The 27,917-nt window shown below is 50.1% G+C and overlaps 1 protein-coding gene and 1 long non-coding RNA gene across 3 annotated transcripts in view; one reads left to right on the forward strand and one right to left on the reverse strand.

Moving 5' to 3' along the window:
- Positions 1-843: 843 nt before the first annotated feature.
- On the reverse strand, positions 844-9,673 carry LOC136381315 (uncharacterized). The gene is made up of 4 exons (XR_010747053.1): positions 9,451-9,673; positions 2,956-3,133; positions 1,618-2,251; positions 844-1,223 (listed from the first exon to the last, which is right to left on the reverse strand). It is a non-coding gene; the product is annotated as an uncharacterized lncRNA (long non-coding RNA).
- The window catches only part of TSPAN15 (tetraspanin 15), a 54,488-nt gene continuing 35,533 nt past the window's right edge, over positions 8,963-27,917 (forward strand). Inside the window, exon 1 of one of the 2 annotated variants that reach the window (XM_066349879.1) lies at positions 8,963-9,193. In XM_066349879.1, coding sequence (XP_066205976.1) covers positions 9,098-9,193 — 96 coding nt within the window. In that variant the 5' untranslated portion in view covers positions 8,963-9,097. The remainder of the gene's footprint in view (positions 9,194-27,917) is intronic. The other variant, XM_066349878.1, reaches the window with a different exon arrangement.

Below are 27,917 nucleotides of genomic sequence, written 5' to 3' on the forward strand. Positions count from 1 at the left end.
TTGAGGACCCACTACCATCCCCAAACAGACAGAGCCTCAGTGGATGGAGATGAGTTCCCACAATGCTCAATGCCTTCCCATGTCACTTCTGCGGCTGCACAGGCTCCATGGCATGGCGGTGCCATTATTTAGTGATAGTTCCTGTGATCGGTCAGTTAGGTTAGAATACCTCTTTCTCAAGCCCCTACCACCCCCGCCCCCCACAGCTGCTCCTTAGGACAGCTGGTCGGGAGCAGCCCTGAAGCAGTAGGAAGGAGGCCTGGGCTGACCTCTGTGGGAGGAAGCATTTACCCAGCTGCTCCAGAATCATGTCTCAGGAAGAAGGGGAGGGAGGGGTAGAGCATGGTGGGTATCTAGGACCAGAGTGGGTCTCTAAGACAGGTGATTCGGTTCTGTTTGCCTTGAAGGAGGCAGGAAGTCCCCTGAGGTTTTGAAGGCTACAGAAACAGTCATGGGGTTGGTGGCTGCAAGGAGAGGTGTCCAGCAGCTACGGGTAAGAGAAAGACCATAGGGTGCAAAAAGAGGGGTCAGCTTTCTGTGGGGGCAGTGATGGGGAGTCGGCAGAGGGGCCAGAAGGAGCAAGCCTTGTAGAGGCAGCTCTTCAGGGATGAAAACCATCAGAGTGACCCAGGCTGCTCTGAGCGCTTGCTTTCCTTGAGGACTCTTTTCCAAAATCCTCTTGGACCCCAAAGTCACCCATGTGTGTTCCTCACTCCCTGCAGGGCCCTAGGAGGTATGATCACTGACAGAGCTGGTTGTCTGGCAATCACAGCAGAGAAAGTTCTGTAATTTTGCAAAGTCAAACACAAAACAGAAATAATCTCTTTCGCTTTTTATTTTCCTCTTAAGTATACACCATGTTACTTTGAGGAGGTCGCTTCCATCTCCAAAAGAGTTAGGCAGCAGTCCCACGGGGCCGCGTTTCCCAGAGGACATTCTGAGAGATACTAGTTCTTTGGGATATCAATAACTGGTGACTGGGGAAAATAGAGTTGTATGGTTAAATATAGTTCAGAATGGCCGAGTGTCCCTTCCTCCTAGAGAGACAAAATCTTCATTCCCATGTTAAAGGCTGTGAAGAAGTCCTGCCGCACTTCCAGACTTGAAGATTCTTTTTTTTACAAAACACTTAAAATCTCATGGCTCTCTTGCAGTAACTTATAACTCCTTTTTGAGAGAGAGAAGGCAGGGAGCCGAGAGGTGAGAAGATTGACTCATAGTTGCTTCACTTTAGTTCAGGGGTCTCAAACTCAACTCAGCATGTGGGCCGCAGAGCAAGATCACAGGCGTTGGGCGGGCCCACTAGGTCTACAAAAGGCAACTGTTACGCAACACTTTTCTCACTGCAGTTGAAAATAAAAAAAAATCAGTACAACAAGCACAATCGTACATGCAGTTTACTCAGTGTCACAAAACGACCAGAAACTGTAGTTCTCATCACAACTGCTGTTAACTAAGCTAATATCTAGCTAGGATGCTAGAGAAATGAAAAATACAAGTAGGCCCCTAGGCTTACTTAATTTTATCCAAAATCTTTTGAACTTCGTGGATTAGTCTAAGGGCCGCACAAAATTGTTTGGCGGGCTGCATGCGGCCCGCGGGCTGTGAGTTTGAGACCCCTGCTTTAGTTGTTCTTTGATTGCTTCTCATATGTGCCTTAACCAGAGGGCTCCAGCCAAGTGAGTGACCTCTTGTTCAAGCCAGTGACCTTGGGCTCAAGCCAGCAACCTTTGGGTCCAGCCAGCGACCTTGGAATCATGTCAATGATCCTGTGCTCAAGCCAGCGACCTTGGGATTTTCAACAGGGGTCCTTAGCATCTCAGGTGGATGCACTGTGTGACCTCCAGTCAGGCTGTATTGTTCCCTTTTAAACCCTACAGTTAAGTCATTTCAGTCTAGTGTAGCTGGAGCCACAACTGCATGAAAGTAGAAGGCACACGGCTGGCTGGGTCACAAAGCACTTGAACTTCCTGATGGAGAAAAGTCAGTTCTCTGAAATTCAGTTTCCTAATTTATAAAGTGGGATTCATCACATAAAATTCCATGGGTTGCGAGGAATTCAGAGGTAATTATGTGAAAGCCCACAGCCCAGCATCTGACGCGAAATGAATAGTGGGTAGAAAAATAAGTAAATAAATGAATAGTGGGTAGAGAATAAATTGAGATCACTGAAAGTTAAAAGAGGACGAACGGAAAGGAGACACAGTCTGAAATCAGCCAGGGGATGGCGCCGAGCGAAGTCATGGAAAACCTGAAGAACAACAGAAGTCTCTCTTAAGAATAAATATGTAGATTCAAAATGGCAGTACTTTGATGAAAAAAGAAGGAAATAAGTATTTTAGTTTATAGGCTTTATTTGTTTTCTTGCTCTAAGACTGTACCGGTTAGCTCTTGCTATGGAACAAATCACCCCAGAATTTCATGCCTTAAAACAACAATGACAGGCCCTGGCTTGTTGGCTCAGTGGATAGAGCATTGGCCCAGTGTATGGACATCTGGGGTTCGATCCCTGGTCAGGGCACACAGGAGGAGCAACTACTTGCTTCTCTCTCTTCCCTCTCCTCCTTCTCTTCCTTTTCCCTTCTCACAGCACGTGGTTCAACTGGTTCAAGAGTCGTTCCCAGAAGCTGAGGATAGCTCGGTTGGGGTTGGTCTGAGCATTGGCTTCAGGCGCTGAGGATAACTTGGTTGATTCCAGCATCTGCCCCAGACAGGGGTTGCCAGGTGGATCCTGGTCGGGGCACACATGGGAGTCTTTCTCTCTATCTCTTCTCCTCTCACTCCAAACAAACAAACAAACAAACAAACAAACAAACAAACCCAATGGCATATTAGTTCATGACTCTGTAGGTGGGCACGTTTGGGCTTGGCTTAGCTTGTCACGCTAGATTCATTCATGTAGATACAGTCAGCTGTCAGGGGAGAGGCTGGACGGTCCAAGATGGTTTCACTCACGTGTCTGGTAGGTGGTGGTTGTCAGTCAGGACCCTTGGTTCTACCACTTGTGGTCTTTCCAGCAGACTAGCTCAGATTTGTTCTCATGGAAGCAGCATTTCAGCAGGGCACAAAGCAGGAGCTGCAAGCCTCTTGATTCCTAGGCTTTGAACTCAAACAAACTCACCTTGGTCACATACTATTGGTGAAAGCAAGTCAAAGGGACAGCTTAGATTCAAGAGGTAGGGAAATAGATTCTACCTCTTGCTATTAAAAAATGGGGGGGGAGAGGGGCAAAATGGAGTCAGTTTTGCTAAGCCATATCACCAAGCTAAAACTTAGTAACTAACCTAATTGAAGTTTCAGCCCCTCCCAGGAGTGGAATTTTCAACCAACCAGTGGAATCTCCTGATCCACACTAGAGAGGTAATCTGATTGATAAGAACCCCTGCCTTCCTTTGTGGCAGTGGTCCCCAACCTTTCTTGGGCCACAGACTGGTTTAATGTCAGAAAATATTTCCACGGACCGGCCTTTAGGGTGGGACGGATAAATGTATCACTTGACCGAGACAAGCGTCAAGAGTGAGTCTTAGACGGATGTAACAGAGGGAATCTGGTCATTTTTAAAAAATAAAACATTGTTCAGACTTAAATATAAATAAAACAGAAATAATGTAAGTTATTTATTCTTTCTCTGCGGACCAGTACCAAATGGCCCACAGACCGGTACTGGTCAGCGACCCCGGGGGTTGGGGACCACTGCTTTACGGGAAGTTGTCCTTGCCCGAAGAAATCCATTCTTTTAACTTCTTAGTTCCAGACTCTTTTTGCACAACTTTCATTTTGTACAACTCCTCCGAGTGCTCTTCTTGTTCATAAATCACTTAATGAAGCCAATTAGATCTTCAGATTTACTGAACTGAAATTTTTCTTTAACAATGGAGAAGCTGCAAAGAATTCCTGGCCGTTTAAACTCTCCAACATGGAGGCTAACTCTTGCACAGTTGGCCTGAGAGGCAGTTTGGTGTGTTGGGAGGAATTCCACCTACGCACTCCCTCCCGTGTGATGTTCCTGCACCTGCCGGGGAGTGGACGCTCCCTGTGATATCTGTGCTTTCCTCCTCCGTTTCTTCCCCTTCCTTTCTCTCCTCCATGCACTTCAATTGGCTTTTGTCTTCATTGCATCATTGAAAGAGCTCTTATCAAAGTCACCAATGATCCACATCTTGCAAAGATGTTGGTCACTTCTCTGTTTTGCTCCCCCCCTGACCTCTCAGGACATAATTGAAGCCTTGGTGTAGTAAGGGGAGTTCTTAGGAACTAAGTCCTATTGCACATCTCTTTTAACTTTTTGAAACCCTCTCCTCTCCAGACATTCCTGCCACCCCACCGGCCTCATCATCCTTCTACCTCATCAGCTGAACCTTGTCTGTTTCCTTTGCCAGCCGCTCGGTGCTGGACGACCCGAGGGTCTGTCTTTATCTTCTCTTCTCTTGCTACATTTTCTCCTAGATGATCTCACATAGGTCCATGGTTTAAATTGATCTGATGACGCTCAAATTTATATCATCCAACCTAAACCTCACCTCTGAGTTCCTCGGTCAACTCCACTTCATACTTGAAAAGATATCCCCAAAATGTAACGGCCAAACAAAGCAATATTTTTTGAGAGCAAGGGAGAGAGAGAGAGAGAGAGAGAAGGAGAGAGAGTGGTGGGAAGGAGGGATTGAGGGAGGGAGAGAGGGGGAGAGAGAGAGAGAGAAGCATGAACTTGTTGTTCTAGTAGTTGTGCACCCATTGCTTGCTTCTCATCTGTACCCTGACCGGGGCTTGAACTGGTGCCCTCAGATTGAGCCGGTACCCTTGGGAAACAAGCTGGCAAACCTGGGATTGAGCTGATGACTGTGGCGCTCCAGGATGGCTCTATCCACTGCACCACCAGCCAAGGCACCAAAGTAATTTTTGACCTCCAACCTCCTCTCACCCCCTCTCTTTCTGATCTCCCTCACCTCTGTAAATGACAGCAACACCTAACTAATTGCCCAAGGTAAAAACACTTGGGATCATCCTTGTTTTCTCTTTTCCTCATGTCCCACCCACTCTGTCAGTAAACCCTGCTCTATCTCCAAGACATATCCCCAATGCAACCTCTCAGTCACCATTTCCAGTGCTGTGTCCCCAGGCCAAGGCACACCCTTCTTGCTCTAAGACTGCTGTAATGGCTTCCTAACCAGCTTTCCTTCCCTCCCAGCCCTAGTCCCCTCTTGTCCATTCTTCATGCAATAGCCTTCTGAAGCATAAATCAGCTTCTGTATCAGGTCCCTGCTTAAAACCTACCAGTGACTATCACTGAAACTGGAAATAACGTAAATCAACATCATTTATCAAAGCTATGAGGCTTCTGCCTATGTCTCGGACCTTGCCCTCTTCTCTCCTCCCTGATCCCTGCAGGACACCGGGGACCCCTCCAAGGTTTTTCTTTTCTCATTGCCTTTCTGAAGCTTGCTGTTTCTTGCACTTGGAACTCTTCTCCCAGATCTTTAGCACATGTCAGTACCTGAAAATACCCTTTCCATGTATTTGTTTTATATAGGTTGCATGTCCCCACAACCTTGCACTCCGGAAGAGAAGAGAATGCAAGCTCTGGTCTATCTTGTTTACAGCTGTATGACCAGAGCCTGTGGCAGGGGCTGACATAGGCAGAGCTCAGTATCATGTGTTGACTGACTTGATGGTGAAGACTATAACTAAGACTGTTAGAGCTAGAAGAGAAACAGTGCAGCCTCATAGTTTCATACATGGGGAAACAGAAGCACAGATGGAGTCACTTGTTCAGTGGCATGAATGCAGACATGCAAGCCAAACTGGTCCTGCAGAGTCTTGAGGTTCTTTTCAATAAATAGTAGTATCTACTCAAGTGAAGGTTAGTTCACTGTAATCTCCCTACCAAGTTATCATGGAAATAGATCTCAGAACAAATTCTGTTGCCCATTCAAATATTTATAAAACAAACATTTATTAGCAAGTAGCCACAGAACTGGTTCATATAATCTGTTTGGTAAAGTCGGTGAAGATTCTTTTAGCTGGTCGACCATGTTGCATGAAAGATCCACTCAGGGAAGACACAACATTCTAGAGGCAGGGTCAGTTAGACTGACGGTCCCGCCAGACCACCAGAATGCCTCGAGACAAGGGACCCTTCAAGGATTTAGGCTGGTGCATCAGTCCTAAGTGAGATTCTTTTACTGTACTCTGAACAAAGAATGGGTGGTGACACTAAACCATTGTAGCCAATCTACATATTTTGAATACTACTAATTTCACCAAAGGAGAGCTTATTTCTAATACAAAGGAGAGCTCTATGCTAATTAATAAGCCACGGATTTCACTGCTATGTTCATTATGGCATTCTCTATGCTGGTCAGTAAAGCTTGGGGGTGGGGATCGAGACCTGGAGAGCTGCAGAGCTGGTGAGCTGATTGGGTATGATTGTGTCCACTTCTCCTCACTCCCTGACTCATTGACTTCCAGTTGGTAACTTGAAATCAGATATGGTGGAATATTTGCACTATGGAAACTAGGAACATTTACACTATAATTGGTAATATTTACACTATGGAATTGGGTCCTCCCCCAGGGAGAGACAGTTACTTAACATTTATCAGCATTCTACTGGATAGGCTGAGTGACCTCTGGAGTGTGACCTTTCTGATAAATGCTGGCAGACCACCTCATCCTCACGACTTCCAGTGATGCTCAGTCCTGGCTGCACTTTAGAACGTACCTGGGACCTTTAAAAGAATACTGGGCCTGACAAGGTGGTGGCGCAGTGGATAGAGCATCCGACTGGGACGTGGAGGACGCAGGTTCTAAACCCCTGAGGTCGCCTGCTTGAGCGTGGGCTCACCAGCGTGGGGTTGCTGGCTTGAGTGTGAGATCATAGATATGACCCCATGGTTGCTGGCTTGAGCCCAAAGGTTGCTAGCTTGAAGCCCAAGGTCACTGGCTTGAGCAAGGGGTCACTTGCTCTGCTGTAGTGCTCCCCCATCCTGTCAAGGCACATATGAAAAAGCAATCAACAAACAAGGAATCAAAGAACAACTAAGAAGCCATAACGAAGAATTGATGCGTCTAGTCTCTCTCCCTTCTTGTCTTTCTGTCCCCGTCTGTACCTATCTGTCCCTCTCTCTGTCTCTGTCAAAAAAAATACTGATTCCCGGGTACTGCAGGTGGAGATTCTGACTTGACCAGGGTGGGGCTTGGATATCAGGACACAGCAAAAGCTCAACAGGTGATTCTAATCTGTCACACCTGTGTGTAACACTATCTATGCCACATAGTCTTATAGTCTCACAGAAAGTTAATGGCAAAACCAGAATTGGCACTAGCCATGCTGACCCCTAGCCCCGAGTTCCTGGAAAAATGAGGGAAAAGTTGAAAGTAGTTTGCCACTTTTGAGGTCTCAGTGTTTGCAAATACGGCTGGGGGGCAGCCCTCAGCACTTGGGTTTGAGGGGTGGGTGGGGAGGGACAGTGAAGGCACTCAGAGCTCAGGGAAGGCTGTGCCAGCCCCAAAGAGCTCCAGGCTTCCTGTGCAGGGGTGTCTCAGCTTCATTTTCCAGGGCGTATTACAGGGCTCAGTTGTGTGTGTGTCTGTGTGTGTGAGTGAGAGTGCAGGCTAGGAGGCTTACTCTCAGGGAGAGGGAGACAGACAAATACCTCCGAGGACAAGGCACTGAATTAGCCCTCCGAGGGTGGAGACCAGTGCCTCAAAGAGGGAGTTTAAGACTAGCTGCAGGGCTGAGTGAGGGAAGCAAGTCCCCCAAAGAGGGATAAGGAGTTCGTTTCCTCCTCCTTAAAGGACAACTTTTAGCATTGTGGTAAGATGTTTTCTTGGGCCTCAGTTATTCATCTGAAGGTTACTTGCAGTAGTCCCTGCTTCCATGTCTCTATCCAAAGTGAAGAGCCTTACAGGGCCCACTCCCTTTCCACCAATAAACTCAACTTCCCTTAAACACTTCAGGCCAGGGCATTGCTCCTTCCCCACCCGCATCCTCACTTTTGCTTTCTAGAGCAGAGCCCTGGGGGCCCGGCTGGCCAATGGTCTGTCTATCTCTGGGAGTCTGTGTATACTGGAGGCTTGGGAGTCCAGGACAAGGGACCTGGACGAGTGTGCCATTCCTGCAGTTACCAGCAGGGACCCCACCTAGCACTGCCTTTTGCTCATGACCTCTGGGCCACACATTGAATTACCAAAGCTACAAACACAGATTGACTCCCAAGCTCCAGGCTGAGCGAGGCTCCGGAAGCAAGGAGACAGCTGTGAGTCAAGCTGGGGCCATCTCGCTGTGGGAGACAACACAGCCACGTCTGGCACCAGGCAGAGGAAAGGCCTGCTGGGAAGAAGCTGGGTCAGACCTGGGCTGAGTGTGTGAAAGGAAGGGGGCCTGCTAACCTGGCCTGAGGATGGGCCAAGGGGAGGGCTTCCTAGAGGAAGAGGCCCGGAAGGGCAGATTTGGGATTTTATCGGGCCGCTGAGAAGGGGATTCACAGAGACTGGTTGGGGAAAGGGGATCTGTTATAAAAGGAAACTTTGGGCCCCAGATCCATGGGGGACCCCTTAGTCCCACCTTGGTCTTAGGGACCTTACCCTCCTCAGGCTGAATAACTCTACTTCCTTATTGCATTTCACATCTTACACATTTTCGCACCTTAGAAGTTAGGTCTGCCCTTTTCCCATAGTCTTCCCTCTTGACAACAGTGGGAAGCGTGCATTTCCATGTACCCCGGAGAGGCACTCTCGCTCTCTCCCTACAGCTCCTCTACACGTTCTCTCGCGTCCCACTAGTGCAGGCGTCTCCTGAGCTGAAGCGACCTCCTTTGCAAACACCTCGCCCCTCCCTTCTCCTCCTCCTCCTCGGGTCTCGGGTCGTAGCCCCGCCCCCAGCCCGCCCCCTCCCAGAGGCTGGGCCGGTGCCTCGCTCCCATTGGCCGCTGGGGCTGGCCGGTCCAGCGCCCCAGCTGTGATTGCGGCTCGCCGGTGTCAGTCCCCGAGCGAGCGCCGGTGGCGGGGCGGGCAGCCCGGTAGGCAGCCGCAGGTGGGGCTGCTCGCTGCCAGGGACCTAGCCAGGGAGCTCCGAAGCCCCGCGTCCGGCGTGCCCAGGATGCCCCGCGGGGACTCGGAGCAGGTGCGCTACTGCGCGCGCTTCTCTTACCTCTGGCTGAAGTTCTCGCTCGTCATTTACTCCACAGTGTTCTGGGTGAGTGACCCCCGTAGGGCCTGGGGTTGGAGGTGGGGACACACGACACACTCCCTCGAACGCCCCCCACGCCGAGCCTGGGGTTGAGTTCAGACTTGGCTGCTCTTGGGAGGGAGCGGGAGCCCCCGCCTGGCTCCTCGTCGCACTCTCCCTGGGAACCGGGAAATTCTGGGGTCCGAGCTCAGCCTGAATTTCAGCTCCCTGGGCCGGAGCGTTAGAGCTAGTTGGCTACATCGAAGGAGCACCACCTAGCTCACCTGTGTGCACTTGACCAGAGTTCAATCCTTCGCGTCCTCTCCTCATCCACTGGGCAGATGCGGCAGGCGATGGTTCCCGCGGCGGCCGCGCCCACCCCGCCTTCTGGGTATTACGGTGCTTACCTCTCCATCAGCCTGTGGGGGAGACGCGGTCAGGCATTTTGGTCCTGGGCTCTCGGTCTCGTTGCCACTATTTACTTGCTGATGCCTCTGAGCAAGATGCTTCCCCTGTTCTTGGTTTCCTCTTGAGTGGGAGGATGTGCGTGCTTGGTCAGCGAAGTGGTTGGAAGGATTCCAGCAGCGCTCCTAGGTGCTCAGTAACTATTTCCACGCCCACAGGCCTTTGCCTCCTCTTCTGTCTTGTTGTGGGGCAGGATGGTGGTAATTGGGCAGGGACAGCCTTCTAATCCTGCTAATACCACTTTCTAGCTGAGTGATCTTGGAGAAGTTCCTTCAACTCTAGGCCATAGTTACTTTACCTGTAAATAGAGACAGTAATTATATTCATTTTTTTAGGATGGTTGTGGAGATGAAATAGACCAAGCACAGTGCTTAGCACAGGGGCTAGTGAAGAGCTCAAGAAGTGCAAACCCTTTTTATTATAGTGGGTAGGGAAACTGTCCTACTATACTGGGTCCTCCTGGTAAACTGTCCCAACAGACTGGATTTCTTAGTGGAGATAGCAGGTGAGGCAGGCCCCCACCTAGAAATAGAGACATTTTTCTACAGTCTAGTTCCAGTCCTGCCACTGTGGAATAGGCCCCTGCCCCCAATATGCCACAGGGCAGACTTCCCCAGAAAGAGGAGAGGGAGTCACCGACACTCATTACCCCCCAAAACACACACAGTCCTGGTCTCCTCCTCAGACCTCGTTGGGTCTGTTCTACTGGAGGGAACTGCTGGGTCTGCCATCAGGCCTGGCTTTCCATGCGACCCTTCCGTAGATGTGAGCTTGCCTAGTGGTCCTAGATCCAGATTCCAGTCTTGTGCTGTTGCTGGCTCACTGGAGATCTCAGGCAAGTCACTTGCCTGGTGTGGGCCTCAGAGCTGGTAAATGACTTGCCCATCTATAAAACCAAGTGAGCCCAGCTCCCAGTCCAGGTTTCTGACAATACATAATGTGGAAGAGAGAGGAGCAGTATGTGTGTGGGCCAGAGGATGGAGCATAGACCTGTTGATGGAAACCCCAAGGAGGCAGCAGGGTGAATGGGATTGAGGTCGGGTGGTTTGGGTTTCACTTGGTGGTTTTCTCCCAATGTTGCATCAGAGTGAACTGGAGACTTTTTAAACACTATGAATGCCTGGGTAACATATTTAAGCTCTCCAGGTAATTCTAGTGTGTAGTTAGGGTTGAAAACTGCTGGTCTAGATGGTCTCATAGGCCCCTCGATTCTGATTTTGGGATTCTTAGCCTCCCTCTTGCTAGTCAGGCCTCCAGAGCTTTTCTCTCAGTAGGTCAGAGCTGCAAGAGGGAAGGCTAAGATTGATGGGTGGGCAGGTGGGAAAATAAGGAACGACCAGGAGTCAGAAGGTGGGGGTTACATTTCTGGTCTCATCGCTTCTCTCCATATTTAAACGCTGACCAGTCTCTTACCATCTTTGTACCTCCATTTTCCCATCTGTAACCTGGAGAACTGGTACTGTGCTCCACACCTCACTGTACTGTTTTTAGGACAAGTCATGTGGAGAGAGAGTGATGTGCGGGCAAGCCAAGTGCCATACAAAAGGAAGTTATACCATTAAAGCTAAACTTGAATTTTCAAGGCCTTGCTCTGTATTGTCCCCTGCAGCCCAGAGAGAAGGCTCCCTCAGGATCCTTGCTTTGCTTCTCTTGGGGGCAGGGTGGGACTCAGAACTTGACTCCTTCCTCTCCAGCCAACTGAGTTTGCCTTACCAAGTCTTTGACTTCCCATTGCTGGAAGGATTTTTGCTTAAAAATCTCGCCACTCATGCCAAGAACTCAACCATCAGCCAGCTCTGCCAGGGTAGCTACAGGTGCCAGAGTTTGACTGCAGGGCAGAGACCCAGTGTGAGTAAGTAATTTGTCAGAGACTGGGTTCGCTGTTAATTGGAAATCATTACAGGAAAGCCCATTATCCCTGGTAGCATCCCTTGGGAGGAGGGGTGGTGCCAGGGTTACTGGCTTTGTAAGCCCACAGTGCTAACACTTTCATCTCAGTCCTCAGGTCTGGAAGGGGCCGTACATTTTTACCATAACCATGCATCTTCTGTAGGATTTTTTACTATACAATTTATTATCAGATAAGGACATTGCACAAAATTTAAAAGTACAAAAGAATAGTTATCAGTGACAAGCCCCCCTCATGCCCCTTACCCCTGGCCTGCACTGTCCAGAGGGGATATCTGTTATCAGTTTCTTGTGATTCTTTTCTGAGCTAATATCCTAGCCATAAGATGCCCTAGACACATGCGTGTGCATGTATTATATTCTCTTTTTTTCTACACAAGGTTGCACATTATACACAGTTCTGCCCTTTTCATTTAAATTTCAATCCATGTAAATTTTGGAGTTCAGTTAGGGGTTGCCTCATTCTGTTTAATGGCTGCATAGAATTCACTTTAGGCTATTCCAACACTTATTTAATCAGTCTCCAGCTGGGAACCCAGGTTGTTTCCAACTTCTAGTTACTGTAAACAGTGCTGTAGTGAGCATCTTGAATGTGTTGGTTTGCGCATATGTGTGCATGTCTGCAGGGTAATTTCTAGAAGTGGAATTACTGAGTTAAAGGGTGTGTGGGTGTGTAATATACGTACAGAAATGCACTGATCATAAGTGTATACAGCTAAATGAAGTTTTACAAAGTGAACACACCTGCATAATGAGCCCCCTGGACAATCAATAGAATGGACAGCAGAAGCCAGAGGTCCCTTGTTCCCACTTCCAGCCCCTGCCCCTCCCCTCCAGAGGTAATCCAGTGCTGTTACGTCTAATAGCATAGGACAGCTTTGTCTGGTTTTGTATGTGTGCTTACAGTGTTCATAAATACTGTTAAATTGCCCCACATAGAGGTTTTGCCAATTGTAACATTATTTGCTATATTTCTTTAAACTGACTCACTTTTTAAACAAATTTGTACTTAAAAGAAGGGTTTATATCACTGTGACCAATAGGAAGACAATATTCACTCATCAAAAAATAGCAGGTAATGGTTACAATAAACACAGTGCAAGGACAACAAAACAGCATTATTAAATCCTAGCTGTGAACTCGAGGTTTGCTTTTTTTGTTCAAAAACAGGTTGGCAACCTGACTAGGCAATGATGCAGTGGGTAGAGCATCGGACCGGGATGTAGAGGACCCAGGCTCGAAACCCCAAGGTCGCCAGCTTGAGCGCGGGTTCATCTGGCTTGAGTGCAGGCACACCAGCTTGAGTGTGGGGTTGCTGGCTTGAGCGTTGGATCATAGACATGACCCCATGATCGCTGGCTTGAGCCCAAATGTCACTGGCTTAAAACCCAAGGTCGCTTGCTTGAGCCCAAGGTTGCTGGCTTGAGCAAGGACTCACTCGCTCTGCTGTAGTCCCCAATCAAGGCACATATGAGAAAGCAATCAATGAACAACTAAGGAGCCACAACAAAGAATTGATGCTTCTCATCTCTCTCCCTTCCTGTCTGTCTGTTCCTGTCCCTCTCTCTGTCTCTCTCACTGTCTGTCACAAAAAAAAAGAAAGAAAAAGAAAATAAACAAGTTAAAAAAACAACACTTATGAAACAGGTTGACAAATGTTTCAGAGGCTTAAACACAACGTAGCACCAAAACTGGTATTTGCTTCTTTATGCGATGGAGAGAATTGGAAGGGATTTGAGCAATGAAGACTTTTCTGTCTATGAGTTAATATGGGTACAACCTTGAACCACTTATAATGATCTCCTGCCCCAACTTGGGGGCTCTCTTGCTTTCAGAGGGGGACCTCAGGGCCCAGAGAGGACATGTTTCAGGGTCACCCAGCAAGGTTGGCATGAACCCCAAGTGCTCTCACCCCCAGTTTCATTGCTCTTCTGGTAGGCTGCTGAGGATGTCCCCATGAGCAATGAACTCACCCAGAGGCACTTGGAGCCAATTCTTCTCACCATGCAGGGTGAATCATTCTGACACATGTGCCTTCAGCCCATTGGGGACACGCCTCTATTTTTAGCACTGACCTCAGGTTATTCTAGAGATCTGTTTACATGGCTGTTTTTCCTTTTTGGACTGGGTTCCTGGAGATCAGGGGTTTGTAGCTCATTCATATCTTCTTCCAAATGCTGGTGTTGGTGCTGGGCACCCAGTAGCTTCTCAGGGAAGGACTACTGCATTGGGGTGGTTGAGTCCCAACCTGTGTCTTGTAAGCAAGGATTAGAGATGGCAGTGCCTGGATTAGGGGCCGAGCAAGGTGTGTAGCTGGCAGTGGATAGATTTTGCTGAGGTCTTGAATTTGCAAAGTGGGCAGGGCTGATCATGGAGACTCTGGCTCTCTAGAAAACACCAAACCTGTTTCTTTGACAAGTGAGATGTTGATTAATCGTTATTAGTAGTATTATTATTAGTAGTATTAGAAAGAAAAGAATTTTTGGGGGGGTGAGTGGGAAGGAAATGCATATGGGTAAGTAGTGAGATAATAAGTGTCAGAGGCAATATTAACTTTTCTTTGCTTTGGCCAAGCATGGACCTTAGCTTGGCCTATGAATCTTTGTATAGCCTTATAGTTTAACAAACAGTAAGAGTGTGGACTTTGGACCAGGGCTGCCTGGGTTTAAATCCTGGCACTTATAGGTTGAGTGACTTAGGTACTAGCTTCCGTGTACCTCACTTGCCTTTTTGTAAAATGAGTGATGTTAAAATCTACCTGAAAGTCGCTGAGATCATTCCATGGGTTACTACAGAGGGGATGCTCAGAGCAGTGCCTGGGACGTGGGAAACACTGTATCGGCTGCTTCGGCTTAGCCATTCTCCTACCTTTCTCTCTGTTCTAGGCACTCAAGCGCCATAGACTGAGAATGAGAAGGACCCTTAAAGGCTAGTGTGACCTTTTTATTTTATCGAGGAGAAAGCAGAGGTCTGGAGAGCGGAAGCAAGTCCCTTGAAACCCCAGAGCAAGTTAGTGACAGACCAAGACCGGGACTCAGGTTGCCTGACTGCAGTTTCTTCATTGGGTCGCCCTGACCTTTACCAGGCATCCGCCTTTTCCTGAAGAAGTGGTCCCTCTCTGGTGTCGGGCCTCAGGGTGTGGGCAGAGGATAGCATTTCCAGAAGGAGCCAGGAACCTGGCCTCCCACTCAAGCACCAGATGAAACCAATCGTAAAAGAAAGATTCGGTTTCCAGCAGGAATGTCTAACTTTTGAAAAGAGCTTTATTGCTTTTGTGAAAATAATATGTGCTCATAGTTTTAAGCAGTCCTTGGCTGGTTGGCTCAGTGGTAGAGCATTGGCCCATGTGTGGAAGTCCCGGGTTCAATTTCCGGCCAGGGCACACAGGAGAAGCACCCATCTGCTTCTCCGCCCTTCCCCCTCCCCTTTCTCTCTATCTCTCTCTTCCCTTCCTGCAGCCAAGGCTCCATTGGAGCAAAGTTGGCCTAAGTGCTAAGGATGGCTCCATGGCCTCCGCCTCAGGTGCGAGAATAGCTCCGGTTGCAATGGAGCAACACCCCAGATGGGCAGAGCATCGCCCCCTAGTGGGCTTACTGGGTGGATCCTGGTTGGTCTAATGCAAGAGTCTCTCTCTGCCTCCCCACTTCTTCAAAAACATACAAAGAAAAAAAATTCAAGCAATTCAGGTAAGTACAGTGAGGACAAGAACAATCCACTTCAGCTCTACCACCAGGAGATATCCCTGCTGGGTGTCAGCAAACACCCACCCTCTGGGACATCTCCTGTGTACATGTACCTATTTTATTTATTTAAATTTAAACAACTGCTCTTGATTCATTAGGCAAGTCTGTTTTCCTCTTGTTCTAAGCAAGCATTTCAAAGAGAAAACAGTGAAATTCAAGTGGAAAGGGAGGCGGCCTTCCTACTGGAGAAGTGGTTACCACGCCTAATGGGCTGTCAGAGGTCTGGAAGTGAAGGCCAGGGCTCGAGCCTTGGCACAGCGGTCATCCCCTCCCTCAGCCTGGTTATCCCCTCCCTCGGCCTGGTCATCCCCTCCCTCGGCCTGGTCATCCCGTCCCTCGGCCTGGTCATCCCCTCCCTCGGCCTGGTCATCCCCTCCCTCGGCCTGGTCATCCCCTCCCTCAGCCTGGTCATCCCCTCCCTCGGCCTGGCTTCCAGAGAGCTAGGCAGGTAACCTGGAAGGGTTTGGAGAACTTATCTTCCAGATGAGCACACTGAGCCCCGGGAGTGACTTTGCTCTTGGTCTAGGCTTCTGTACATGCCTGTCCCCTCCCGCCCCAGAAGGAAGTGCTTGTTGTATATTACAGGGCTGGACTGAGACCTTGCTGCCTTGGGTTGTTTGTTCCTGAGAAGCAGGAATAACGACCTGCCTCCTTCCTCCCCCTGCTTCCCCAGTGCCTCTTCTCTCGGAGTGACTCACAATGCCAACCTGGGGTGGGGCTCAGTAAACCAGATAAGGAACTGATAGTGAAATTTCCATACCAGCTGGCTCCACATACAGGGAACGATGTCTTCTAGGTGAGCCCAGGGCACAGGGACTTGAAAAGAGAAACCTCTCCCAGAAAGAACCTTTGGATCTGAGTGGGTTTGAATCAACTTCTTTAGTGGAAGGCAGGAGAGTCCAGTCTTGACCTGCGATTCTCTCCAGGGTGGGAACGATTTGTTTGCTTATTCGTTTAATAAACATTTACTGGATGCCTATTGTGCACCCCAGGCACTGTGATAGTTACCAGGAAACACCTATGAACAAGAGGGGTTAGTTCAGGCCTTCAAAGACGGGCAAACCAGTAACTAAACATACCTTGTGATACATGCTAAAGAGGAAGTTAGGGAGCTAGTGGGAAGAGATGGGAGCTCCTACTCTAGAGGATGGTCTAGGAAGGCCTTTAGGAGGAGCCGACACTTCAGCTGAGCTCAGAGTGAGAAGGAGCCAGCCGTAAAAACGGTCTGTAGACAGAATCTCGGACAGAGGGAGCTGTCGGGTGAGGAGCAGGTCCTTACCTGACCCCAGACAAGTCACAGACAACTCCCCGTGCCTCAGTTTCCTGTCTGGGGAAAGGGGGTGACTGTGGTCCCTCCCATAGGGGCCAGGCTTGGATGGGGAGATGCCTGCAGGGCTCCCCTAGCAGGCCGCCCGTGTGGTGAGCAGTGCTGCAGATGCTGGGGGGAGCTGGGTCACTGGCAGGAGCTGGGTCACTGGCAGGAGCTGGATCACAGGGCAGGAGCTGGGTCACTGGGGGGAGCTGGGTCACTGGCAGGAGCTGGGTCACTGGGGGGAGCTGGGTCACTGGCAGGAGCTGGGTCACTGGCAGGAGCTGGATCACAGGGCAGGAGCTGGGTCACTGGGGGGAGCTGGGTCACTGGCAGGAGCTGGGTCACTGGCAGGAGCTGGGTCACTGGGGGGAGCTGGGTCACTGGCAGGAGTTGGGTCACTGGGGGGAGCTGGGTCACTGGCAGGAGCTGGGTCACTGGGGGGAGCTGGGTCACTGGCAGGAGCTGGGTCACTGGCAGGAGCTGGATCACAGGGCAGGAGCTGGGTCACTGGGGGGAGCTGGGTCACTGGCAGGAGCTGGGTCACTGGCGGGAGCTGGGTCACTGGGGGGAGCTGGGTCACTGGCGGGAGCTGGGTCACTGGGGGGAGCTGGGTCACTGGCAGGAGCTGGGTCACTGGGGGGAGCTGGGTCACTGGCAGGAGCTGGGTCACTGGGGGGAGCTGGGTCACTGGCAGGAGCTGGGTCACTGGGGGGAGCTGGGTCACTGGCTGGAGCTGGGTCACTGGGGGGAGCTGGGTCACTGGCAGGAGCTGGGTCACTGGGGGGAGCTGGGTCACTGGCAGGAGCTGGGTCACTGGCAGGAGCTGGATCACAGGGCAGGAGCTGGGTCACTGGGGGGAGCTGGGTCACTGGCAGGAGCTGGGTCACTGGCAGGAGCTGGGTCACTGGGGGGAGCTGGGTCACTGGCAGGAGTTGGGTCACTGGGGGGAGCTGGGTCACTGGCAGGAGCTGGGTCACTGGGGGGAGCTGGGTCACTGGCAGGAGCTGGGTCACTGGCAGGAGCTGGGTCACTGGGGGGAGCTGGGTCACTGGCAGGAGCTGGGTCACTGGGGGGAGCTGGGTCACGGGGCAGGAGCCCAGAGCTCGCTGGCTGCGGGGAGGGGCTGGGACGGGTGCAGGAGCAGCAGCCACCTGTACTTGCCCTGCCATGCTCTGTTTTACCTCACGGGATCCTCAGAACAACCTCATGAGCTGGGTAGACAGGGGTGCTGGTCTCCTGTTTCATAGCGAAGGGCACTAAGGCCTTGAGTTGGATGTGACTGGCACAACCAACCATTTGCATCCATCCCCGAGACAAGAGTTGTTCTCTGTGGAAAGTGCGCCTGCTGTGTTTTATTCAATGTTTTCAAAGGCAGCTTTACGTGTTGGCCTGCAGGGAAGTAAATGTTTGTCCAGAGGATAGAAGAAAAGAGCCTTAGCCTGATGAGGGCTCAGAGCCCTCCCCTTTCTGTCAGCAGAGCCCCTCCCAGGATGCAGTGTGTGGCCTTGGACCAGTCACACAGCCTCCCTAAGCTGTCTCTGGTCCTAGGAGATGGGCGTGTTGGGTGCAGTGTGGGGGGCCTGCAGGGTACTTGGGGTCTGGTGGTCATTTCCTGTATACCCACTGTGTGCTGGGTGCTGCGGGCCCTCAGGTGGCTTGGCAGTGGGTGGAGGCTAGCCCTTAGCCCATGCTGTCACAGGGTAGGGTGAAGTCTCCTGGCTGGAGTGGAGTGGGGTGGGGCTTCCAAGGCTGGCATTGAATTCTGAGACTGGGTCACTCCTTGAGGTCAAAGGATAGTGCCTTCTAGCCCCGTGGGCCTTGCCTGTGAGTTGAAGCCTCCCACCCTAGAGGATTTGACAAGCACATACATCCAGGTTCCATCCTCAGATCCCATGGGTCTGGGGCAGGGCCCAGGCACCTATAATTTTTCAACTTCCTCTGGGGACTCTAATTTGCTACTGGAGCAGAAACCACAGCTCATGGCGGTGTCTGAGAGGGAATTCTGATGGGACTGGCCTGGTTTCCAACATGGCTTTCTCTCTAGTTGAATCCCGAGTGATGTGCTGAACCTGTTCCCAGCCTTGCTAACAATCTGGACTGTCTGTGGGCCGGAAAGTTAGAGGCTCACTGCTGAGGGAGTGGGCCCTGAACGGGAGAGAGCATTCTCGCCAGGGGCGGGGAAGAGGGGCTGGAGCTTGCGGGGCCCTGAAGCAGATCTGAGTTTCTTAAAGTCAAGGGTTCATACACTTGGGAGGTGTATGATACATTTCCTCCCTTTAATTACGTCTTCAGTTTGAGAACTGCTGATGCATAGGGATCGTGTTGGGAGGCTGGTTGTGATCTCTCAAGTATCAGTGGCCTACAGGTCTGGCCCCCATGGGAGAGGTGCAGCAGGTGGTGGGGAAACTGAGTTCCAGGTAGTGGATGAGCTTGCTTGGGGTTATGGTGATGAGCCAGTGACCAGTTAGTGGAAGAATGGGGACTTACCTTCTGACTCTTACCAGTAAGCTCTGTAGGGGCTTGAGTAATATCCCCCCCCAAACCCCCTCCCCCAATATGTTTATGTCCCAGAATCTGTGACTATGACCTTATTTGGAAAAAGGGTCTTTGCAAATATAATTAGGTTCAGGATTTGAGATGAAGTCATCCTGGATTGCCTGAATAGGCCTTAAATCCAATGGCAAGTGACCTATTGGAGAAAGGCTGGGAGCTTTGAGACAGACAGAAGTCACATACACAGAGGGGAAGGCTATGTCAGCTCAGAGGCATGTACGACAATGGCCACCTTAAAGCCAACAGAAGCTGGAAGAGGCAAGGAGGATCTTCCCCTAGAGCTTCTGGATGAAGCATGACACCTTGGGCCCAGAACTGTGAGAGAGCACATTTCTGTTGTTTTAAGGCACCCAGTTGGTGGTAATTTGTTATGGCAGCAGCCTCCGGAAACTAATGCAAGCCCTTTTTGCCTCAATAGGGAGGGGCCCAATTCAGCAGGACTCTGAAAACCCCCTTCCCTTCTGTGGGCTGTGCTGAAGACTGTGTAGGAGACAGGGCTGTGACTGGGGGGAGGGGGGTTGGCAGGGGGTGAGGCTGTAGCCCCACCCCACTGGAGGCCCCGCCCCCTCCAGCTCTGTAGGCCCACACAGGTAGGTCAAAGGCTGTGTACTCAAAGGGTGTCTTAGAGCCTCCTCTCTGCAAGGAAAGCATGATAGGAAGAGGTTAAAACAGGGGAAGGGAATACAAGTTAGCTCTCAAGAAGGACTTCCTGGTTCTGAAAGTAGTTAAATTGAAACTTTTTGCCAAGTGGGGCTGTTAAACGTCTGGGATTCCCTACAACCTTGTAGAGTAGGAGTGTCACCCATCACTTGGGGAGTTAGGATGTGGCTTGGAATTCCAGTTGGGTTGAACTCTGAAGCGCCGTGGAGGCCATCTGGTGCAGCCCCTTCCTTTAGAGGGGAGGAAGCTGAGACCAGACCTCACAGCAAGTGCCTCTGTTCTAAAACCCTGGCCTGAGGGACAATGGGCGCTGTTCAGGGATTGTACTCCAGTAGCATTCTCTCCAGTTGGGATGTGGGTGTCCCCCTTCTAAACAGGCCTGCTGCTGGGCCTGGGGGCAACGGCCTGCCCTGTGGGTGTGGTTTATCGCAGACTGGCCTTCTCTTCAGGACCAAGAACTCAGGCAGCAAGGACCTGGTTCATGCCTCTGGTTTGGTTCTGCTCACTCTCTGACCCAGGACATCTGTTCTCCTGGCCCTGTGTGGGCCAAGGGGACAGGTGACCCAGCCCAGTCCCTGTCCTTTCAGAAGCTGGCACTCACTGAGTCCAAGTGCTGTAAAGTACCCAGTCCACAATTCCACAGGTTTTTGTAGAGGCACGTAGTCCAAATACGTTTTTGAAAAGTTTTATTAAAGGAGGAAATTTATTAAATGTGCCGGCCGCATATATCTTACACGGGGCAGTTCCAAAGTCCCAAATCATGTGTCTCATTAATATTCTAGAAGTTGGTTATATACCGTTAATTATACATGGGCGGGGAAATAACCTGACATCACGGTGTTAGCCTATACCTTTTGTTTAGAGATACATGTATTAACTACATGCTTTCAGGAGGGGAGAAGTAGTTTCCATGGGAACAAATGCCTGTAAATGGTCCATTAGTATAAGAAGAGGTTTAATTTAATTTTTTTCTCCCTACACCTGGCTAGCTATTCACCCATTTCCCCATAGGTATGGAGGAAGGTCAGAGAATCCAAGTCTTCTTCCTCTACTGCGTTTACAACACAATGCCATCTGCCATCTTGGTTTTATGCTAATCACAAGTACAGAGATCATTTACAAAATCCCTCTGTACGCCTAGCCCAAATTAACAAAATGTTCTTTAAGCTTCCTAAAATATTAATATTAATTCTGTAGCCTTTGGTACCTTACAACACAAGCAGCATGCTCAGGACAGCTGCACACATTCTGCGGTCAGGGTGGGGCCAGCCAGCAGCTCCCAGGAGGCTCTGGTGGGGACACTTAATCAGCAGTGGTCAGCTGGGCTCTGGGTTCCCATGGGGGCATCTAAAGCCACTTGACCCTTCCCATCCTCAAGCGTGGTAGACTCATGACCAGAGCAGAAATGAAATGAGGACAGACGTTATTCAGGGGCCACAGTCTCTGAGACAGGAGTGGGGCCTGCTTGTTTCTGTCTTCCTTCTCCACTGTGGTGTCCTCTTGTGTGGCTTCCCTCAGAATTAAAGTTTCCCCTTTGCAGTTAGAAAGCCCACTTTGCTGCCCTCTGTCTAGCCTGGTGGTACCTTCCACTTTCTCCTCAAATGTCTTTTTAACACAAACTGTTAATGAGCCCTCCCTGGGTGCTGGGCACTGGGCTGGGTTGTTTTCTAGACCTTGTGTCATTGAATCCTCCAGCAATCCCAAGAGGAAGCACTGTTATGGCCCCTTCTACACTGAGGTCCTGAGAGACTCTGGGAGGTCAGGGAGCTAGCAAGCAGATGCGAAGCCTCCCTCTTTTTCTCTGCCAGACTTCTCGGCACCTTCCTGTCCCAGCTGTTCATCCTTGGTAGCAGGACATCTTTAAGAGAGTGGGTTGTTTGAGGGTGGGTTGTTTGTTTGTTTATTGGTTTGGTCACTTTGTCACTCATCTAACATTTCCTAGGCATATGGGGTTCTTCCAGTTCTCCCCAAGGCTCAGCTAGAGGAGAGAGGACCCTGGGTGGGGACTGGCTTCCCAGGCAGGGGCCCTGGGCTTACCCAGGGAGGTGGGCAGACTGCCTCCCTCTATGGGAAAGGAGGGAGCAGACCTAACGTGGTATAAGGGACCTGGGCCGCATCCCTCTGGGGCTGTCTGGTGCTGCCGGAAGGCAGAAATGGAGCCAGCATTCTGAAACTTTCTTTCAGAAGCAGGTTTTTCCTCTTCTTTTCAGAGAGGGTGTGCCTGGGTGTGAGAACTCTTGTTCCTGATGAGGGAGGGCAGCTTTGGTGGAGAGAGCACTGCTCTGGGAGTCTGGGCCCGTGGGCCACAGCTGCTGACCGTCGGCTGATACGCTGTGTGACTTTGTGGGAGTGGCAGCCTGTCTCGGCCTCAGATTCCCGTCTGCAGGTTAAGGGAGTTGGGCCAGAACGGCATCCACAGGATGATTTCAGGAGGTCCCTGGGCACATTTAAACAGATAATACGTATTCATTAAAGTGTAATGTATATTAAAGAAAATAATTAGTACCATAGAACAATGATTTTATAGGCAGTTGATTAAGTTAGGTCAGGACCATATTTATTTTAGTAAAAAAGTCAGCCGATTTAGAGAAAATAGTGGCACATCCTAGTCAGGTGTGTGCACTCAACACAGTCTTTGTACCTGCTGATTTTAAAGATAGGGGGGATTATCAGGTGTTCTGGCTGCTGTCAGTTTGCAGAGTTTCCCGTCTCTCGGGATCCCCCAAATGACCACTAAGTGGGTGATGTCACTCCTGTTTAACAGCAGAGGCATTCAGGAGGGAAGGGGTCTGTTGTCCAAGGTCACACAACTCCTAAGTGAGGGAGGCCTCGGCTGGCCACGCTCTTTACTGGTCACACCAGCCTAGCCCCAGGGACATATCTTCACAGCCTGGCCCTCCTCTCACCAGCAGCACTAGGGTTTCATCCTGATGTTGATTGGCTGTGTTTGTCTTCTCTTGTCCTAACTGCTTTACAGTGGAGGCGGGAACTGAAGGTGACAAGCGACCCTCCCCCTTCCTTCCTCCAAGCCTTCCCCAAACAGGGAGGCGCATGTCCTAAAGCCCTCAAGTCCATTTTCCAAAAGGCTCTCTTGGATGTGTAATAGATAGGTTCCTGTCACAGGCTATATTTAGCCCCAGTTAGCAGTGAAACATCTGGCGAGGGCATTAATCTCAGGCAGAGAAAGCTTCCTGCCCCCAGGCCCCTGGGGTGCCTGCCCCTGGCTGTGGCCAGAGACTTCCCAGGCCCAAGGGAGACCCAGACCTGTGGATAGATGCCCTCTTGAAAGCGCTGGAACTTGGATCTTGCTTGCTTTCTCAACTTTTGTAATTGTAAAAATATTTGAAACATAGACAAGGTGAAGGAATGATACAGTCAACACCCATATGGCCAGTAAACAGAACCAATATTACCATTTGTCCATGTCTACGTAAGTTGCAGACATCATGACAGTTCACCCCAAATATCCCAGAATGTATCTCCAAAGTGAAAAACAAGTTCTTGGATATAACCATGACACCATTATCATGCCTAACAAACTACCAAGACCATATTAAAACTTCTCCTAAGATGTCCCTAAGATGTTCCCCATAATGCAGTTAAAAAAAAAAAAAATCAGGATTCAGCATCACAGCTCATGTATTACACTGGACCTCATTTTAACAAAAAATGTGAGGTGACCTCTGTGAGGCCCCGAACGTTCTGGAATCCCGGGGAAGATGGCTGTGTGTCACTCGTTTGCATGTGCCTGTTCCACCAAGACCTCCTGGGGGCTCGCCCCTCCTTGCTTCGGGAAATTCAGAACGCAGTTGGGGAAGGCTGCTGGGCCTGGAAAGCGTGTGGAGCTGTGGGGCGCCCTGCACGAGATCTCCTCCCACCTCCCATTGTAAGGACAGCTGCTTGGTGCTGGGTGCCAGCCCTGGGACTCGGAGTGCCCACCCGTAATCACCAGCTGCACACGCTGGGCTCTGTGACAGACACTGGGAGAGATACTTTAAAGAGCCGGAAGGCCAGGGCCAGCTACCCACAGTCTGCTTGGGAGACCCAACATGCCCTGGTGTCGCCCGATCGTAGACGCTGTGTTTGCAAACAACCAGTGTGTAGGAGGCTTTCGGGAAGTCAGTGTGCCCAGGAATGTGTTGGGCGGAGCCTCTTTGTCCCTTGGTTCCTATGCTTGAGGTACGTTTGGGATGGGGCTGGGAGAGACCCTTTCTCTTCTGCAAGGCGGCAAGCACTAAATCAGTGGTTCCTCATCAAGCTGGGGTAGTGGAAATGAAACTCCTTTCTTTAAAAATTTTAAACTCATGGAAAACTTGAAAGAAGTTCAAAGAACACCTGTATGCCTTTGTGTTACCAGTTGTTAACATCTTGTCTTAATCTTTCTCTCTCAATAAATACATTTTTCTTCTGCCAACCCAGCTGAAAGGAAGCTGTAGCTATTGTGATCTCACCTTTAGATGCCCTCAGGAAGCAGCTTTTCCAAAAGAGCATTCCCTCACACACGACATTGTCTTGGAAAATATGCACCATAAATAAAGCATCATTGCCTGACCAGGTGGTGGCGCAGTGGATAGAGTATCGGACTGGGATGTGGAGGACCCAGGTTCGAAACCCCGAGGTTGCCAGCTTGAGTGCGGGCTCAACTGGTTTGAGCAAAGCTCACCAGTTTGGACCCAAGGTCGCTGGCTTGAGCAGGGGTTACTCGGTCTGCTGTAGCCCCACGGTCAAGGCACATATGAGAAAGCAATCAATGAACAACTAAGGTGTCAAAACGAAAAAGTAATGATTGATGCTTCTCATCTCTCTCCGTTCCTGTCTGTCTGTCTCTATCTATCCCTCTCCCTGACTCTCTCTTTGTCTCTGTAAGAAAAAATAAAAGTAAAGCATCATCTATGCAGTTCATATCCAGATTCCTCAGTTGTTTTCCAAATGTCCTTTGTGGGATATTTCACCCAGTCCAGGATGCACTCAAGGTTCACACATTGCTTTGGCTCTGACAGTGTCCTTAACCTCCCCAGCCTAAACTATCCCTGTTGCTCTTGATTCCCTGTCACCTCCCAGTCTGTTGATCTGCAGAACATTAGGAATGTGGTTTTGCTTCCCGGTTTCCTTGTAATTGGGCTCTGGCCACACATTTCCCGCAGGAGCACAGCACAGGGGGTGTGGCGGGAGGTGCGGAGTACCATGTTAGGAGATGTGTGAGGTCTGGCCACTCCTCTGCTGCCATGCCGAACTTGACAAGCAGTCCCAGCGTATGGATGTCCCGGGTTCAATTCCTGGTCAGGGCACACAGAAGACATGACAATCTGCTTCTCCCCCCTCCCTCTCCCCCTTCCCTCCCTTGTCCCTTCCCACAGCCAGTGGCTCCATTGGTTCGAGTGTGGTCCCAGGCACCAAGGACGGCTGGCTCAGTTGGTGTCATGTCAGCCTCAGGTGCTAAAAATAGCTAAGTTGCTGGCAGATCCCTGTTGGATCCTGGTGGAGGGGGCAGGCAGGAGTCTGTCTCACTCTCTCCCCTCTTCTCACTTAAAAAAAAATCAAAGTCAGATCAGATCACCACTCTGCAAACTTGTAGTGCCTCCCACCAACGCAGAGCAAAAGTCAGAGCCCTCACAATGGCTTAAAGGCTCCACCTGATCCTCTGTGCCCTGTCTCTGCCCTCTCACCTCGTCTAAATCCCCCCTTCTGTCGTGCTGTAGCAACTGTGTCTTGAACCCGTGGATGTGTTCCAGGGTCTTGGTAGCTGCTTGGACATCTGTCGATAGATCCACGTAGATGACATAGATGGTGGAGAGTCCTCACCTAAGTCAAGTCTTTGTGATTTGACAGTCCAGACCCCGGCTTCCTTTTTTTTTTTTAAGTATTTATAACCATGACATACTGAGTGTTTTTCTTGTTTGTCTTTCTCCAGCTAGAAAGTGAGTTCCACTTAGGCTGGGACTCCTGTTTGGTTTGCTGCAGGAGCTGTGCTCCCCACCCCCTTCCTGAAAGACCTGCTCTCAAGTGTGCTCCAGGGGTCCCTGGGGGGGTGGAGGCCCGTCCAGCCCACACATTTGCACAGTGATGCTGAGGTACTGTCTGCCTGTCCCACTCTCGTTCTCGGGAGTGACCAGTGATGCTGAGGTACTGTCTGCCTGTCCCACTCTCGTTCTCGGGAGTGACCAGTGGGGTATCTCAGGGGCACATGGCAGTGGAGTGGCCACAGGCTGACCGAGGAGCAGCTCTGAGAACCCAGCTGTCTTCGCATCAGCAGACAGTAGCATTTGCAAAACCGTAAGCCTATGCTACTGTTCTCACTCAGTATTTTGGGGAACTTTTTTTTTAAGATTTTATTTATTGATTTTACAGAGAGAGGATGGGGGAGGAGTGCGAAGTTTGAATTCATAGTTTGTGCCCTGACCAGGCAATTCCAGTGATTTGAACCAGTGACTTCAGCGTTCCAGGTTGATGATATATCCACTGCGCCACCACAGGCCAGGCGGGGAACTTTTTAAATAAAAAATATACTATTAATATTAACATGCAAATCTATTGTTATTTTTAAGTAAGTGAGATATTTAAGCTGTGTCTGTTTTAACTTCTTATATAGTAAGTAATTGATAGACCTAATCCATAAAAACAAAAGTTCTAGGGGCCTCTAACAGTTTTAAGAGTCTAAAGGAATCTTGAGACCAGAAACTTTGAAAACAACTGGTTTAAACAACCTCTCAGTAAAGGGATGTTAAATGACTGAATAAACTTTTTTATTTCACCTGAGAGACCAGGCCTTGGTGGTCTGGGTTCTGCGAGCTTCCCTGGCCTCCTCCCCTCCCCCATCCACCTGTCCTGGGCCCCACCTATGCTGACCTGCTGTCCCTGTAGCACCTTCATGGGCATCTGAAGTCCTTGTCCACTTCAGAAGTTCTCCTTTGTCTATTATGTGCAATAAATGTACTTAGTTCAAGTATCACTTCCTTTAGGAAGCCTCCTTGATATCACCGGCTTGCCCATGATTAAGCATCTCTTTCTCTCTGCACACATAGTTACCTCTGCCTGAGTGTTTCCCCATTTCTGCTGCATTTGTTGGTGTGGAGGTGTCCTTAGTAGACTGAGCTCTTTCAGGGCAGGAACTAGGCCTTACCTTTTTACTCCCAGTGCCTACTACATACATGACAGGCAGTGACTGCTGCCCTGGGATTCAGAGTAGGGACTCCCTTTCCCTGAATTATCCTTGGACCAAAGTGCCTCTAAAGGGGAATGGTTTGTGGCATCTGATTTGAGTCTTGAAATGTCAGTACTACATCTTTTCTTGGGAAGGAGAGGTAACATTTATTGAGTACCTGCTTGGTGCCAGGACATTTGCATGGCATCTGGCTTCAGGGGCACTGCAGTTCATTAGGCCGCTGTGAACTGGCATGGGCCCTAACCACTTCCCATGTGGCTTCTGTCAGGAGGTGTGGTTTGGGAGCTGAGCCACCAAGCTTCCTGTGAACTACTGGGACTATCGTATTTGTATAGTGTGAAATTGTTTAGGCCAAAGATGGTATGTGTATTGCTAGGTTCTGCCCCCATGCCCTGCATGCAGTAGGTAATAAATACCTGGAATTATCTGCTCCATGGGCATAGTTAATACTACAAATATCAGTACCAGTGAGGGCTTCCCGTTGTTGATTTTATAGATGATCAGAAGTGGAGAGAGAGCCTTATAGCTGGGGTGATCTAGGAAGGCTTCCCAGGGGAAGAGGGCTTTGAGCTGAGCTTTGGAAGATGGTAATTAGCCCCTTTTGGCTTTATTATTTCCAAAAAATAATGTTGGTCTTTTTTCCATGGCAGCTGTGGAGGCAGAGCTGAAGGTACGTACCTCCATTGAGGCTGGGCTGGAAAGGGCATCTCTATCCCCTGTGGGACCTTTCTCATGCAGAAGTGTGTCCCCCTGGACAAGGCGGGAAAGCATGGAGAACTTAGGAAAGGAGAAATTGTTGGGCCACCTACACTCTGCTGATGGCTGGGGTTCTAGAAGGAGCTGTGTAGATGAGTTTCCTGGCCTCCTGGAGCAGTAAAGGGACTCTAGGGGTTATTGTGGCTATCTCCCCCTTTTCAGAGCAGAGAAACGGAGGTCCAGTGAGGGAAG

This window comes from Saccopteryx leptura, chromosome 9 (genome assembly GCF_036850995.1).
Source record: "Saccopteryx leptura isolate mSacLep1 chromosome 9, mSacLep1_pri_phased_curated, whole genome shotgun sequence".
NCBI classification, from domain to species: Eukaryota; Metazoa; Chordata; class Mammalia; order Chiroptera; family Emballonuridae; genus Saccopteryx; species Saccopteryx leptura.